Genomic DNA, 14,127 nt, shown 5'->3' on the forward strand with positions numbered 1-14,127 from the left:
TGAGTGCCGGGGCCAGGGTGTGGGGCCCGCGATGGCCTGAGGGAGGGAGTGAGGATGTCCGCCCATCTCGCCGCAGGGCCCCAGAGAGGAAGGAACACCGGGCACCTCCCGGGACCCCGTCCTGACCGCACGTACAGGGATGGGGGTGTCGGGGGGTGTCCGGGAAGGCGCTGCTTTTCATTCTCAGCTCAGCTCCCTGTCTGCCTTGCCCGCTGGCCCGTCGGGACTGGCCCCGTTGGCAGCAGCACCCAGCCAGCCAGCCTCTGGGGAGGCGGGGAGGCTCCATGTCCTCGCCATACCTCGGCGGAAGGCTCCCGGGGCAGGCTGGCTCGAATACCGAAGCAGCACTCCGCCTCGCAGCTGCACGAGACGCTGCCTCACCACCAGCGTGTTGGCTTTGGAGCTGAAAGTCATGCCGGGCAGCTTCCTGCACATCTTCCTCCACGTGAGCCTGCCCCAAAGCAGCAGCATGTCCCCTGGGAAGTGGCAGTGAGGTGAGGACCCAGCACCCCCAGTCCAGGTTGGCAGCCCAGTGGCCTGGGCTAGACTGAGCTGAGTTCAGGTCCTGACTCTCCCACTTACTGGCCGTGCGACTCTAAGGAACTGGACGTGTGATCATCTCTCCTAGCCTCAGTTTCCTCATCTGTGAAATGGGGACAACCACACCCCAGTTATGAGCTGGCTGCGACGGTTACACATGGGGATGCACCTGGAGAATCCCCCCAGGAATGGGGCAGCCTGGAGTCACACTCACTGGCACCTAGCAGGTCCTGTCACTGGCAACAGCTGCTCACGTGGCCCTAGACATACCGGCACTGCAGTTGAGGGAACCGTCGAGGACTCGGAGGGTCACCACCTCACCCAGGGGCCGCCCGATGGCCACCGCACAGTCCGCCCGCGCTGGGCCTCGCATGTCAATGGTTCCTGTCGGCTCAAGGTGCTGCCGGCCACAGGCGCCTGGAAAGGGAGCGGGAGCTTCCGGGTGGGGTATCCCCAGCAGGGCAGGGCCGGGCCGGGGGCTTTCCGGGCTGGGGAAGGAGACTGGGAGCTGGGGCGGCTGGTGTCCTCCTAGGCCCCGCCGGAAGCTCTCTCAGGCAAGGAGGGGGCTGCGTGGGCCAGAGCATCACCGCCCAAGGCAGACAGCCACCACTGAAGTGCCAGCAAGAGGGCGGCAGCGTGTACAGTGGGTCACACAGGCGGGGATTCTGACTCTGTGAAACCTTCAGCTTACTCTCCCTTGATGATAATAAAAGTGAGCTTGCACTTTACCAGTGAGGAAGAGGGCCCCCCTGAACCCGGCCTCCAAGCCCATCCCTTCAGCCCGACCGCACTCATCCCAGCGGCCCGGGCGCTGCAGCCACGGGACCACCCCCAGGAGGTCCCCACAAGGAGCACGGCCTGGCTCTCCCAGGTGAACATGCCTTGGCCCACCCCTCTTGCAGCCAGTCAGCCGCCCAGACAGAAAGGAGGAAGGAACATAACTGGATTCTGCTGGGCTTTCCTGGGGCCCGGGCGGGAGTCCTTGCGGCTGGGGAGCTGGGGAGACGAGGTGGGCCTGGGGCTGGGGCCACTCCGGGGAGGCAGTGGCAGCTGTGGTCTGGCCAGGAGCAGTGGCTTCCTCGTGGGGCACCGGGCTGGGTGTCCCCTGCCCTGCACAGGGCCCAGCCCAGCAGCCCCGCACCGTCACCGGCTTGGGCAAATGCTGGCAGAAGTCGGCTGGCACGGGCACCCGGGCCTGGGGTCCAAGGCAGGCGTCGTGCCGGCGCTGGATGCCATCTCCACACGAGACGGAGCACTGCCAGGAAAGAGAGGAAGGAGTTGGGACTGACCCTGCCGGAGGGTGACAAGGACAGCGGTGACCACAGGCCGGGCAGGATCTGATATAATCTTTGCACAACACGGGAGGCGGGCATGGGTGTCCATGCTCCAGATGGGGAGACTGAGGCTCAGAGAAGTCACCTGGCAAGGATCACATAGAGAGGAAGGGCAGGGTTCAAGCCCAGGTCTCTCACTGTCGCCCTCGAGGCCTCTCTGCCCTGCAGCCCCTAGAGCGGGGAGCAGGCAGCGTGGCTTCGTCCTTCCGCCCTCCGTCACTCATTGCAGCCCGGTGTCCACCCTCCCCTCCCACCCCGCACTGCCCCATCCAAGTGATCAACTCCCCCGACCCAGATGCCCAGGGTCCTCCTGACTCAGGCAGCGGTGGCTGTCTGCTTTGCCTCTTCTCCCTCCGCACCGTGAGCGAGCCCCTCTGAGGGGGCCCTGGCCCTGTTTGCCTTTGTCTCTCCAGCGCCTTGCGAGGTGCTGGGCACGGGGTGGCATTTGCTCATCTGTGGGGAGTTATCAGCCCTTTATCTTCTGGAGTCTCCAGACCTCAGGGCCTCTTAAGGCTTACCTGTCCCCCACGTCTCTAGGCCTTGTTATGTCTTCCATCCCTAGGTGCCCCCGACTGCCCTCTCCCCAAGAGACCCAGCTCTCCCCCTGCTTTCAGGGGGTCACAATGAATCAAAGCCCCCAAAGGTCCCCATGCGTGAGGACCCTCGGCCCGTGCACTGGCCAGCCCCAGCGGCAGCACTTACCTGCATCCAGGCGCTGACGTGCCACCGGTAGGTGCAGTCGGCGATGACGCAGGGGATGCTGGCCTGAGGCCGCACCAGACCTACACAGGCCGCCCCGTCCACCTCTGTGTCCTGGCCTTGGTCCAGCTGCACACAGGCCACCAAGCGCACAGCAGTGCCGAGACCACAGCTGGCCGAACATGGGCCAAGGGACATGACCTTCCACCTGCAGGAAGAGAAGACCCCAGAGAGAGGCTAGGCTTCCCTGAAGATGGCACTGCCCCCGGTGGGCTCCGTGGATGGCCAGCCAGGACAGGTTCCAAGGCCACTGGGATCCAGTACAGCCCCTGAACCCCTCCTGGCTAGTCACAGGGCTGAGTGGCAAGGGAAAGGCTCTGCGGGAAAGAGAGCTCTTTTCCCTTCACAAGGTGCCCCCTTTCTTCCCCTTTATCATAGGACACCCGTGGACACCCAGCTGATTGCTAGTCCGAGTAGCCGGGCCGGGGGAGCGGTGGCCCAGGATGAAGGAGAACAGATCTCCACATCAGTCAGTCCTGCCCATGGTAACTTATCATGTTTCAACAAATGCTAATGGCTGACAGTTTTCAGAGCCGGGACAGAAGCCGGGCAGGCCGCGCCGGAGCCTGGAGTCCTAGCCACCGCGCTACGCTGCCCTCCCGGCCCCGTGATGCCCCCTCTCAAAAACGTGCCTCTGTGGGCCTGGCGCCGTTCTAGACGCCGGGATACGGCCATGAACCAGACCAAGTCCCCCCCACCCCCCCGCCCACCTTGGAGCATATATGGTTCTCTGCCTCGTGACATTTGGGGCCGTATGGGTCTTCCTCGTGGGGGCCATCTGCACGGTGTAGGACGTTTAGCAGTACCCCTGGCCTCCACCCACTAGATGCCAGCGGCAGCGCTCCCCACCCCTGCCATCCCCGGTTGTGACAATTAAAATGTCACAGGGGCACTTCCCTGGCGGTCCAGTGGTTAAGACCGCACACTTCCAATGCAGGGGATGCGGGTTCGAGCCCTGGTTGGGGAACTAAGATCTCACATGCCGCGGGGTGCGGCCAAAAAAAACCCCCCAAAACACCAAGTCACAGGAAGGACTCCCCGCCTCTCTGTTATGGCCCTCTGAGCAGAGCCTGGGAAGGGATATCCAGAGCAGACACATTCAGGCAGCGGGAAAGTAGGTGCAAACGCCCTGAATCAGAAGCACTCCCTGGAATGTTCCAGAACATCAAGGAGGCCAGGGTGGCCACAGTGACATTCCAGGGGTAACCAGAGCTCCTGTGCGTGTGAAATTCCCATTTTAAAAAATCCCAGACCATCTCAAATATGATGTGGGAAAATAAACGGGGTGCACATTTAAGCATAGGCAAGGAAATCAAGAGACACGGCTATGGATGGTAAATGGATCATAAAGCTACAGCGATGAAAACAATTTGACTTGGGGGTGGGAATAGGTGGGGGAAATAAAACAACAGAGCCTGGTAGAAGCCTCGACACAGATCCAACCCACATGAGAATTTAAGATGTGATAAAGGGGGCACCTGGGGGGATGCAGCAAATGTTGCTGCTAGTTAGTGATTTGGAAAAATAGAGTTTGCTCCCCTACTTTGTGACTGACCCCAGATAAATCACAGATGAGTTAAAGGTTTTAATGTAAATAGTCTTATCTGTAGTGGTGTGTTTCTTTAAAACCAAGGAGACATACGAAGGAAACGTGGAGATATGCTAGCATCTATTAAATCTGGTGGCGGGACATGGGTGACTGTTGCATTCTTTTCTGGATGTTTCTGTATGATACAGAAGAGCACGGCATTATTTAAAATGCAAAATTACAAAGAAGAAAGCACGGGAGAACTGTGAACAAGGCAGGTGAATACTTGCCCTTCCCTCTTGGGCTCCAGCCTGTCTCCGGACCCTACTGGTGTGAGCTGTCTGTCCCCGCGGCTTTGGCGGTGCTGTGCCCCAGCTGGACACCCTGAGGCTCCACTCAGATGCTGCCTCTTCCACTGGAAAGCGCCCCTGCCCTCCCCACCCCCTCACCCCCATTAGAACCGACAGCACTGCCTGAGTTTGCTAGAGTGTCTCCTCTGACACCGAGTGCAGCCTGCCGGGGGGTCCTGTCTCCTGTGCCACCGAGCTGCCCTTTAACCCCCACGGGCCTGGCCCGGCGTCGGCACAGGCCAGGAGTTCAGGCTGCCTACTGCACATCCTGGGGCTGCTGACCTGGGCGGGCAGGGCTCCGGGCTGCAGGCCTCCTGCCGCTCTGGGCGAGGCAGCCCCTGGCACTGGGTATCCGGCAGGATCTCCTCGTCCTTGTCCTCCCCGTGGGCGCGGGCGCAGTACAGGATCCTGTGCGCGACTCCTCCCCCACAGCTCACGCTGCAGGCCGCCAGCTGGTACCGCCACCTGGGGCAAACCGGAGTCAGGGGGGGGCCCCGAGGAGTGGGGGGCTTCCCCTCACTTCCCCAGACTGGAAAGGGCCTGGAAAGGTTCTCTCTCTGGGAGTCACTTCTACGTCTCCACCGAGAGGCTCAGCACAGTGGACAGAGAATATTCAGAAGACCCCATTTTACAGAAGGGGAAGCTGACATCGCAGCTAGAGAAAGCCCGCGCGCAGCCACGAAGATCCAACGCGGCCAAAAATAAATAAATACATAAATTTATTTTAAAAAAAAAAGAAGAAGGGGAAGCTGAGGGTGGACGTGTCCAAAAAGCAGTGGGGGGAGGGGCAGGGCACCCAAGGGGCCCTGCCGAGATGTCTGTCTCCAGTGGGAGTCCTAGCCCCACCGTCACCTGGACCCCGCCCCTGCCAGCACTCCCAACCTTCCTTCCCACTGTGTTTGCACCAGCACCATCCAGCGAACTATATGTCTCCCCCATCAATCTTATTTATCACCTGTCTCTCCCTTGCCCCCAGCATCTACTCCAGGAGGGCAGGGATGCCCATCTGTCTTGTTCACTGCTGTGTCCCCTTGTGCCAGAACAGCACCTGGACATACTTAGTAGGTGCTCGGTAAAGAGCAAGTGATGAGAAAATGACCCATCAACCACACGCGCCCTCAGCGTCCCAGATCCTGTGTGACGCACGTCACACACTTCAAAAGCCCCACAGTCTTCCGGGCACCAATACGATCCACTCCTGCAGGTGAGGACGCCAAGGGTCACGAGCTTCACGGGAGGTGATGATGCCACCTCCAAGAATGCCCGCCTAGGACCACCTGTCTCCTTGGCACGGGGCCCACCTGGCAGGGCAGGGCTCCGGGCTGCAGTCCTCGAGGGGCCTGGGCCGGGGCGTCGGCCAGCACTTGGAATGAGGCAGGGAGACAAAGCGGCCTTGGTCCATCCTCACACAGCGAACAGCCAGCGGCACCTGCCCCCCTCCACAGGTCACGGGGCACGGTGCCAAGGCTCGGGTCTCCCACCTGCAGGAAGGAAAGGCCAGGGCTCCGCAGGAAGCCACAGCCAGGGTAAGACTCCTTCCTCCCTGGGGGACCCAGACTGCTGCCCCCCTGCATAGTCCCCTCCCCCGGACTCACCAAGCCGGGCACGGGGCAGCCTGGCAGACCTCCTGTCGGCTCCCAGGCTTGCTTGCCAGGTCACACAGCTCTTCCCGGACGGGTGTCCTGAGGGCAGAGTCCATGCACACGAAACGCAGCTCCATCAGGCCTGCTGGGAGGAAGGAGGGACCCCGCGCCCCATGATGGGGGCTCAGCAAGGACCATGGGTGCCCCACTCTCTGAAGAGCTCTAGCAGACGAGGCCCACGTGGATCTGAGTCTCGGCTCTGCCACTCAGCAGCTGTGTGACCTTGGACAAGTGACTTAACCTCTCTGAGCCTCAGGTTTTTCATCTAATGGTGCCTGACTTGGAGGGATATTTATAAAGATTTTTCAAGGGGAGCTATACAGTGCCTGGTGCAGAGTAGGTGCTCAAAAGTGGTAACTGCTCTTATAAATTGAGGGGCATTACAACAGTTGCTATATGAAAATCTCTTACTGTGTTTATCACCAAGATGTTATTAGGACCGTGTCCTTGCATCTCTCTGCAAAAGTATCCGCAAAAGAAATCTCTGGCCTCAATTCTAAACATGCTGGAGTTTACCTGAGCAAGTGATTAGGGTTTTAGTTTGCTTATTTATTTATTTATGCCGCACAGCTTGTGGGATTTTAGTTCCCTGACCAGGGATTGAATCCTGGCCATGGCAGTGAAAGCGCTGAGTCCTAACCCCTGGACCGCCAGGGAATTCCCAGGGTTTTAGTTTAAAACACTGTGTATCTTAAAATTAATTTTGTTTCTCTGGGTTGGCCTCCAGGAAGCTCAGAGCTAAGTTTGGGGCCCATGTTAGACCTTAAGAATACGCTCTTGGGTGCCAATATGGCCAGGTTTTATCATCATTTCCTACCTTCCAGCCAGTCAGTGAGCACGTTCATGTGGCTGTCCGTACTGGGCCCCAGTCTCCTTGCTTATAATGTCATGTTCTTGTGTAGCTGGATTTTTTGTAAGCCACCTCAGATGCTTTTTTTTAGAATTAGCTGACCCTCAGGGGCGTCGGGGTCCTCACCTTGACCACAGGAGACGGAGCACGGCCCCGCCAAGGGAGTCCACACGTGTACAGCATGAGCCTCTGGCCTGGCACTGCCCGCTGGGGATGCAGCCTTCTCCCCTGGAGACTGGGCATCTGGCTGCAGAGGGCAAGCAGCAGACTGGTGGGTCTGGGCTTCCCATCTCCACACCTCTGGGCACCTGGCCCTCCACTCCCACCAACCCCAATCTCTTCAGGAGAGAACAGAAGTGGTTACCAGCACCCCAAAGGCCTCCCCTCCCCGCTGCTCCTTTCCCGGGAAGCCTGCTTCCTGGCCTCCAGGGGATGCCCTCACCACACGCCCCACCTTGGCCTCTGCGTCAGCATCGGTAGTCAGTGTGGGGCACAACCGCGCTGGGGCTCTGGAGCCAGATTTGCAGGCACGCTTGGCCCTGCGGTACCCCCCAGCCGGGGGCGGGGCACGGGGATAGGATTGGCCGGCACCCTTGTCTGAAAGTAACACCACCCAGCCTGAGCCCGGGGACGCAGGCAGGAGCGTGGCAGCGTCTCTCTGCGCAGCAGACAACTGACAGCATTCCGTCAGGGTCCGGATTCCTCAGGGGGCTTCCCAGCAGCTCTGAGATCTGTTTCTAGGGTTGTCCTCTGCCCAGGGCCTCCCGAGGACAGCAGCCCTACACAGGGCAGTCTTCTAGCTCTGGCAGGAGGCCAGTGGTAACCAGTGCTCCCCATTCTCCAGTGCCCAGGATACTCACATGGCCCCAGCCCGGAGGACATGCCACCTCGATACAGGGCTCAAGGGCAGGCGGCTTCTCGTCTGCGGAACAGGGCCCAGCAGTTGCTGGCGCCCCCATGCCATCTGCCCCCTGCACACACGTCGTGTTCTGCACGGCCGGATCTGTTCCACAGGCCGACGAGCACGCATCTGGCATCTCCCTGAGGACGGCACAAGACAGCCATTAGGCCCTGCCTCTGCTCCTGGGGCAGAGAGGCAGTGAACCTGCTCCCCCATATCCAAGAGCCCGAAGGGGGATCCCTGCCGAAAGGCAGAAGCCAGGGGCCTTTCCCTGAAGCCTGGATGAACGGCTGCTGGCCCTCCACTCGGCACCCAGGGTGCAATGACGCCGGCCCTGACCCTCCCGCCTTCCAGAGGCAAAGGTGGGCCTCCAACCAGACCACCTAGCAGGTGCTGGGAAACAGGTGCCAGATGCAGTCGATCACCAGTTCAGGGACAGCAAATGCATCTCCTGTGGCAGCCCTGAGAGGTGGCGGCTGCTTGGAGAGCTGTGTTGAGAAGGATTCTGAGGCACGATTGGCCCCCAGGAGGAAAGAGCGGTGACTGCTACGTCTGCCACGGATGCAGGGCGTGTGGGGGAGGACGCCCAGAGCCACGTGTGGACCACCAGTGACCTAGGCCACCTCCCTCCCCAATGGACAAAACTGGGGCCCAGAGAGGGAGGGGACTTGCCCGGGTCACCCAGGCAGTTAGTGGCAAATCAGAATGATAAGCCTCTATCAGCTGGGACACTGTGGAAATGACAATAGCAGTGACAAAGTGACATTTATTGCTTTACACCCGTGGCTTTGCTTGATCCTCGCAGCCCTCCATGAGCAGAGACTTGGAAGTTCAGAGGCGGAAATGGCCAGTCCAGGGCCTCCAGGATAGGAGGTAATTCCAAGGTCGGCACTCACCCAGGGTGGTGGGACCTGGCCAGAGGCCTCAGGAAAAGGGGACACTCAGAAGGGGCAGGGCTCAGCACAGGGATAAGCCCTGCCAGGGAGACTCTGCCTGGATCTGGCCTTGCGGCGGGGGGTGGGGGGGGGGGCCCTGCCCCCCTCCCCGTGCTCACCTCCGGGGGCAGGGCTGGGAATTGCAGGTCTCCACGGCCGCTGGCTGCTGGGCCAGCGCTCTGCACCGGGAGTGGGGCACCGTCCTCAGGAGGCCGCCCTGGGCCTCCACGCAGCGCACCACCCGCTCCTGCAGGCCCCCTCCGCAGGAGGCACTGCATGGGCCGAAGTCTCCGGCTGCCCAGCTGAGGAGAGGAACAGAGCATCGGGCCCCTGGCCGGGCCCCCAGGCGGGAGGCCGGCAGGTCTGTCTAGGCGAGTCACTTCCCTGGCCTGGCCTGGGCCCAGTGTCCCTTCAGGTACCCGGACACCGCGCAGGTACAGCCAGCCCAGCCCTCCAGCTCTCCAGGTGTCCCCAAGCTGCACCTGAGCCTGGGGACCACTGTCTAAAAGTGCCGGTGGGCGGCTGCCCCAGCCCTGCCCCCAACGGGACGGCCCTGTCCCTAACGCTGCGCTCCTGCCAGGGGGTGGTCCCCTCCCTGAGCCGACGACAGCACAAGCCTCCCAGGCGGGGCAGTCATCCCCCTGGAGCGGTGAGCGCCTGAGCTCAGAGACGGCCCGTGAGCCACCCCGCCCGCCCGCCTGGAGCCACGGGCACACTCACGACGGGGGACAGGGCACGGGGGCACACGACTCGGACCACGCCGCCGGCTGCCGGCTCCCTGCGCACCGGGCAGCCTCCACCCACTCGTTCGCAGCCTGGTCCCGACAGCTGTGGGTCACCCAGCGCAGCCCTGCGGGGGGAGAGGGGGCTAGACCGCCTCCGTGCGGGGAGCAAACCAGGCTTTCAGGCGAGCCCTGCCCGGGGCCTCACCTGCCCCACAGCTCACCGAGCAGGCCCCCCGCACGGGAGCCCATGCCCAGGCCGGCCGATGCTCGGGCTGGAAGTAGGTGAAGGTGATGTCTGGGCGGGCGAGGCTGCCGTACTCCTCACCGTAGCGCCTGTAAACCTGCACGAGACACACGGAGAGCCGGGGCCTGTCCAGCGGGCTCTCTGGGGGCCACTGTCACGGCCACCTCCTCCGGGAAGCCTTCAATTTTTCATTCCTCCATCCCTATATTCTTTCCCTCAGCAAGCCATCACCGATGCTGACCCCACGCCACGCTTCGAGGACGGCCCGGTGACCAGGACGCTGCCCTAGGCTCACAGTGGGGTGGGGGAGGGTGGGCTGGTGGTAGGTGCGGGGATAGAGGTTCGCACAGGGGATTATGGGAGCACGGAGAAGGCGCCAAGGTTGACCAGGGTGGGCACCTGCGGGGAGGCATGGAGGCCGGGTGAAGGGGTGTTCCAGCAGAGGGGAGCCCAGGCCCGGCCTGGGGTGAGACCAGCACAGCTCGGGCTTCTGCAGCAGGAGATAAGGCCCAGGGCTGGGCAGGAAGGGGCTGGATCAGGGGCCCTGTAGCTGTCTGGCAGCTTGGGCTCGAGCCTGAGGACACAGAGAGTTAAGGAAGAGTGTCCAGCAGGGAGCCTGGGTCTGTCCGTACTTCAGGAGGGTCACTGGGTCCTGTGAGGGGCCAGCCTGGCGGGCAGAGGCCAGGAGGACGCCCCCAAGGTTCCAGCACCTACTCCCACGACACCTCATCTGGTCACGCGTCACAGTCCTCTGCTAAAATGTGGGTTCTTGGCACACACACACCTCCCAGCAGGTCCTGGTTGAGTGTCTCTGAGAGGGGCCCAGGAATCTATATTTTTTACCCTCACCGCAAAGGATGACAACAGAGCTGCTTGACAGCCAGCCCTTGGAACAACGTTCCCAGGGCGGGGAGGTGGATGAACTGGGACACGTGGGGAGGTGGGGAAGGGGTTAACTGTTCACTGGGGGGCTCGCTCTGGCCTGGCCTGGACTTCTGGGGGAGCCCCTGCTGCCTCCCCCAGCCGTGGGAGCAGAGGGTGGCACTGCTAGACCAAAGTGAGGGGCCGTCGAGACTTGGACTCCCCCACAAAGGTTGTCAAGGGCTATTTCAACGCCCACGACTTCCTGCCCACCCTCCAGCACCTTCCTCAGCAAAGCACATGTGGCGTCACTTGCAGACGAGGTTACAGCGTGCAGGACATCCAAGCACAGCCGGGGCCCCCAATTCCCTCTGTCCCAAAGAAACAGCAAGAACCAACATCCACCCAGAGCTGCCTCTGGGCCAGGGCCTGCCGCCCACACTGCCCGCCCATGACCCCAGGACGTGGGACTGCCATCTGGTCCCCACTCTGCAGATGAAAATCTGCGGAACCCAGCATCCCTGCCAGAGGAGAGCGAAGCGTGGGAGGGGCATATTCAGGTTCCAGTTCTGGCCCTCACAGCGCCCGCCCCTTTGCCCCGGAACTTCTGGGTGTGTCATTCCCGCTGTTAGGATGGGGCATCCCAGGCCTTGGGCACTTCGAGATGCGAGTCAGCACGCGCTTCTGCAGCCCGGCCACCTTCCGTGTGCACGTGCGGGGCGCCACACAGTCTGCCAAGTGCTTGCTGTGCATCGTTTTGAAAAAAAACAAATGCATCCTCACGTCACGTAGGTCTGCTTAGTCTCATTTTGCAGACGGGAAAACTGAGGCTCAGAAAATTAAGTCTTCTGTCCAAGTTTCTGCAGAGCCAGGATTTGAACTCTGGGCTGAGTCCCTAGCCTGGGCTCTTGACCCCTGGGTCACCCTGCTTCCAGCTCTCGAGCTGCCTCTGCTCCTCCTGCATTAGATGCCCCCGCGGTGGGTCTCTAATCTGGGCACCGGCCCAACCAGCCTCCCCCACGGTCTCGTGCCCCCCACCCTCCTTCGTCCGGGTCTGACATAGCCCGACCCCAACTCCACCCTACACAGACCCCCAGCAGCTCCCCAGGCCCCCAGGAGGAAGCCTGAACTCCTCACACGGCCAGCAAGGCCCCTCCAGGTCTGCCTAGCCCTCCAGCCTCCTCCCTGCAGGGTCCCCTTCCTCCCTCCCTCCTAAGCACCCCTCCTGGGCATGCACTGCTCGCTCAAGACCCTCCCCTCCCTGCTTGGCCTGCAGCGTCACCTCATCTCAGACCGCGGCAGCACAGCCTCTGTCCCAGGAAGCCCCCGACCCCTGCACAGGGCTCTCCCTCTGACCCGCTCTCAGCACTCCAGAACTCCCGTGGGCTCCGAGCACGGCGACCCCAGGCCCCCCAGCGGCCGCCGAGAGAATGAAGAGGTGTGCGTCGGAGCTGACGGACCAGCGGACACCAGGGGGAGGCCCCCGGTCACCTGGATCTCCATGTCGTCCTGGGTGGGGCCCTGGATGCGGATCTCCTCCAGGCGGGGCAGCCGGTCCTCAGTCAGGCTCACTTTGTACTGGACCTGGCTGTCCTCCAGGAGGGAGGGGTAGGTGGTGCTGGGAGAGATGCTCGCATTCCCGGCCACGACGTAGCGCCCACGGAGCCTCACTGCTGTTGGGGGAGGGGCCGTCAGCACCACAGAGACCCCCCCCCAACCGTGGGAGCCGGCACCGCCCCCCTCACAGACAGGTCCTGTTTAAGGAAAGGTGACGACTGGGCCAACAGGGCATGACTTCCACAGCCGCACCTGCCACTCCCGCCCCAGGATCCCCAGCCTTCCCGGGGAGCAGGTCCCCTGGTATCCCACGCTCTGAACAGGGTGTCTGACCACGGGAGGCTCCCCACGCGGCGACTCTGTGCCTCTTCCTGGAACCTGGCGAGCGCCGTGGACCTGCTCCCTCACCAAGTGCACTCACACCCCGCTCTACGGGGGCTCAAGGACCCCAGGGCGAGCACCCCACCCCGGATTCAAAGGTCAGGCCAGGGCGCCCCCTGGAAATAAAGACCCACAGCGGCGTTAAGTAAAGAGGTCGGCCTTGCCCAGAGACAGGTCTGACCTGCGCCCTGTGTCTGACCTGATCCGGAGTGTCTTTGTTTAGGGTAGGGGCTGGCCACACCAGAAAGACCAAACACATGACTTAGGGTGGTGGCCTTGAGTCACCAAGCCTCAGCCAACCTGAAGACTGAGATCGTCCAGGGGGCGATCAATCCGTCCCCCAATCGTGTCTACGTAACGAAGCCCCATAGCACCTGGACCCTGAGCTCAGGAGAGCTCCCAGAGTAGGCAGTACGCCGTGTGTGTGGTCACTTTCGAGCTGGACACGGAGCCCTCCCCGACGCTGCCCTAGGCATCTCTTCCCTTGGCTGGTTTTATTTTGTATCTTTCCCCTGTAATAAGCCGGAACGGTGAGTGTAACAGCTCTCAGAGTTCTGGCGGTCCTCCCAGTGAATCATCCAACGGATGGCGGCTTGGGGAACACCGCACTTGCAGTTGGCATCAGAAGTGACGGCACCTTGGGACTGTGCCCTCGACCTTCACGGTCTGGCTAACTCCTGTGGGCGTCCTCCGGCCAACTCACCCAGGTGCGTGAAGAGAGGCCTGTGGTTGATGACGCATATGCTGGTCAGGTTGGGGGGAATGGTCAGGAACGTGACATACTCTAGGAGGAAGCGGGGGGCGGGGGAGGCGAGGGGTGGTCTCAGGTCACTCAGGTCACAGTCAAAGGGAGCAGATTTCAGCACCAGAGGGAGGCGGGACTCAACTCCTCGACTGACTTTGCAAAAGACCTGACCTGTTCTGTAAATAGATCAAAGTCAAGGATTTTCCAAGCATAACGTCCCTCCCGCTAAGAGTCCTTGAGCAGGAGAGGAGAGGACAGCCCACCACAGATTTCCCAATGTCCGTATTTTTTCTGCACCACAGGTACACTGAGCAACCGTTACTGATGTGCCACAATCCCAGCAGTGGCCTCTCACCAAAATCTGAGCCTCGTGGGGAGGCTGGCAGAGAGGAACGTGGAGGCTGAGGCCGCTAAGAGGGCCCAAGGCTGAGCCAGCGTGGGGGTCCCGCCACCGAGGCAGCCGGCACCCAGGCTCTGGGCTGTGGGGTTTCTTGGAGGCTGGGGGGAGCCCGGCCCTTCACCTCCAGGGAGGCCCCTACCTCTGGCTCTTCCGGCCGTGAAAGAGCCGTTCTGCGGACGGCACGTGCTGTTGTCCCCACCACACACCTGGCACACATCTCGCACCTGCCCGGAGGCCATCCTGCCGTCACAGCCAAACGTCTGAGCAAAGGAGAGTGGCAGGTGAGACCCGGGTGATGTCATGGGACGGTGCTGGCCCACTGACACCCACAGCTCAGAGGTTCACACAACCAAATGGGGCATTTCTGCAGCTTC

At 61.7% G+C, this 14,127-nt stretch overlaps 1 protein-coding gene across 1 annotated transcript in view; it reads right to left on the reverse strand.

The window, feature by feature from the left end:
- ADAMTS13 (ADAM metallopeptidase with thrombospondin type 1 motif 13) overlaps positions 1-14,127 on the reverse strand; it is a 32,205-nt gene that overhangs the window by 2,026 nt on the left and 16,052 nt on the right. Inside the window, exons 15-29 of the mRNA XM_036856844.1 lie at positions 13,893-14,013; positions 13,312-13,392; positions 12,162-12,343; positions 9,771-9,906; positions 9,561-9,690; positions 8,960-9,142; positions 7,865-8,045; positions 7,131-7,251; positions 6,107-6,236; positions 5,813-5,992; positions 4,794-4,976; positions 2,577-2,781; positions 1,483-1,795; positions 811-957; positions 300-476 (exon numbers count right to left, since the gene is read on the reverse strand). Coding sequence (XP_036712739.1) covers positions 300-476; positions 811-957; positions 1,483-1,795; positions 2,577-2,781; positions 4,794-4,976; positions 5,813-5,992; positions 6,107-6,236; positions 7,131-7,251; positions 7,865-8,045; positions 8,960-9,142; positions 9,561-9,690; positions 9,771-9,906; positions 12,162-12,343; positions 13,312-13,392; positions 13,893-14,013 — 2,470 coding nt within the window. The remainder of the gene's footprint in view (positions 1-299; positions 477-810; positions 958-1,482; positions 1,796-2,576; positions 2,782-4,793; positions 4,977-5,812; positions 5,993-6,106; positions 6,237-7,130; positions 7,252-7,864; positions 8,046-8,959; positions 9,143-9,560; positions 9,691-9,770; positions 9,907-12,161; positions 12,344-13,311; positions 13,393-13,892; positions 14,014-14,127) is intronic.

Source organism: Balaenoptera musculus, chromosome 6, assembly GCF_009873245.2.
Source record: "Balaenoptera musculus isolate JJ_BM4_2016_0621 chromosome 6, mBalMus1.pri.v3, whole genome shotgun sequence".
Lineage (NCBI taxonomy): Eukaryota > Metazoa > Chordata > Mammalia > Artiodactyla > Balaenopteridae > Balaenoptera > Balaenoptera musculus.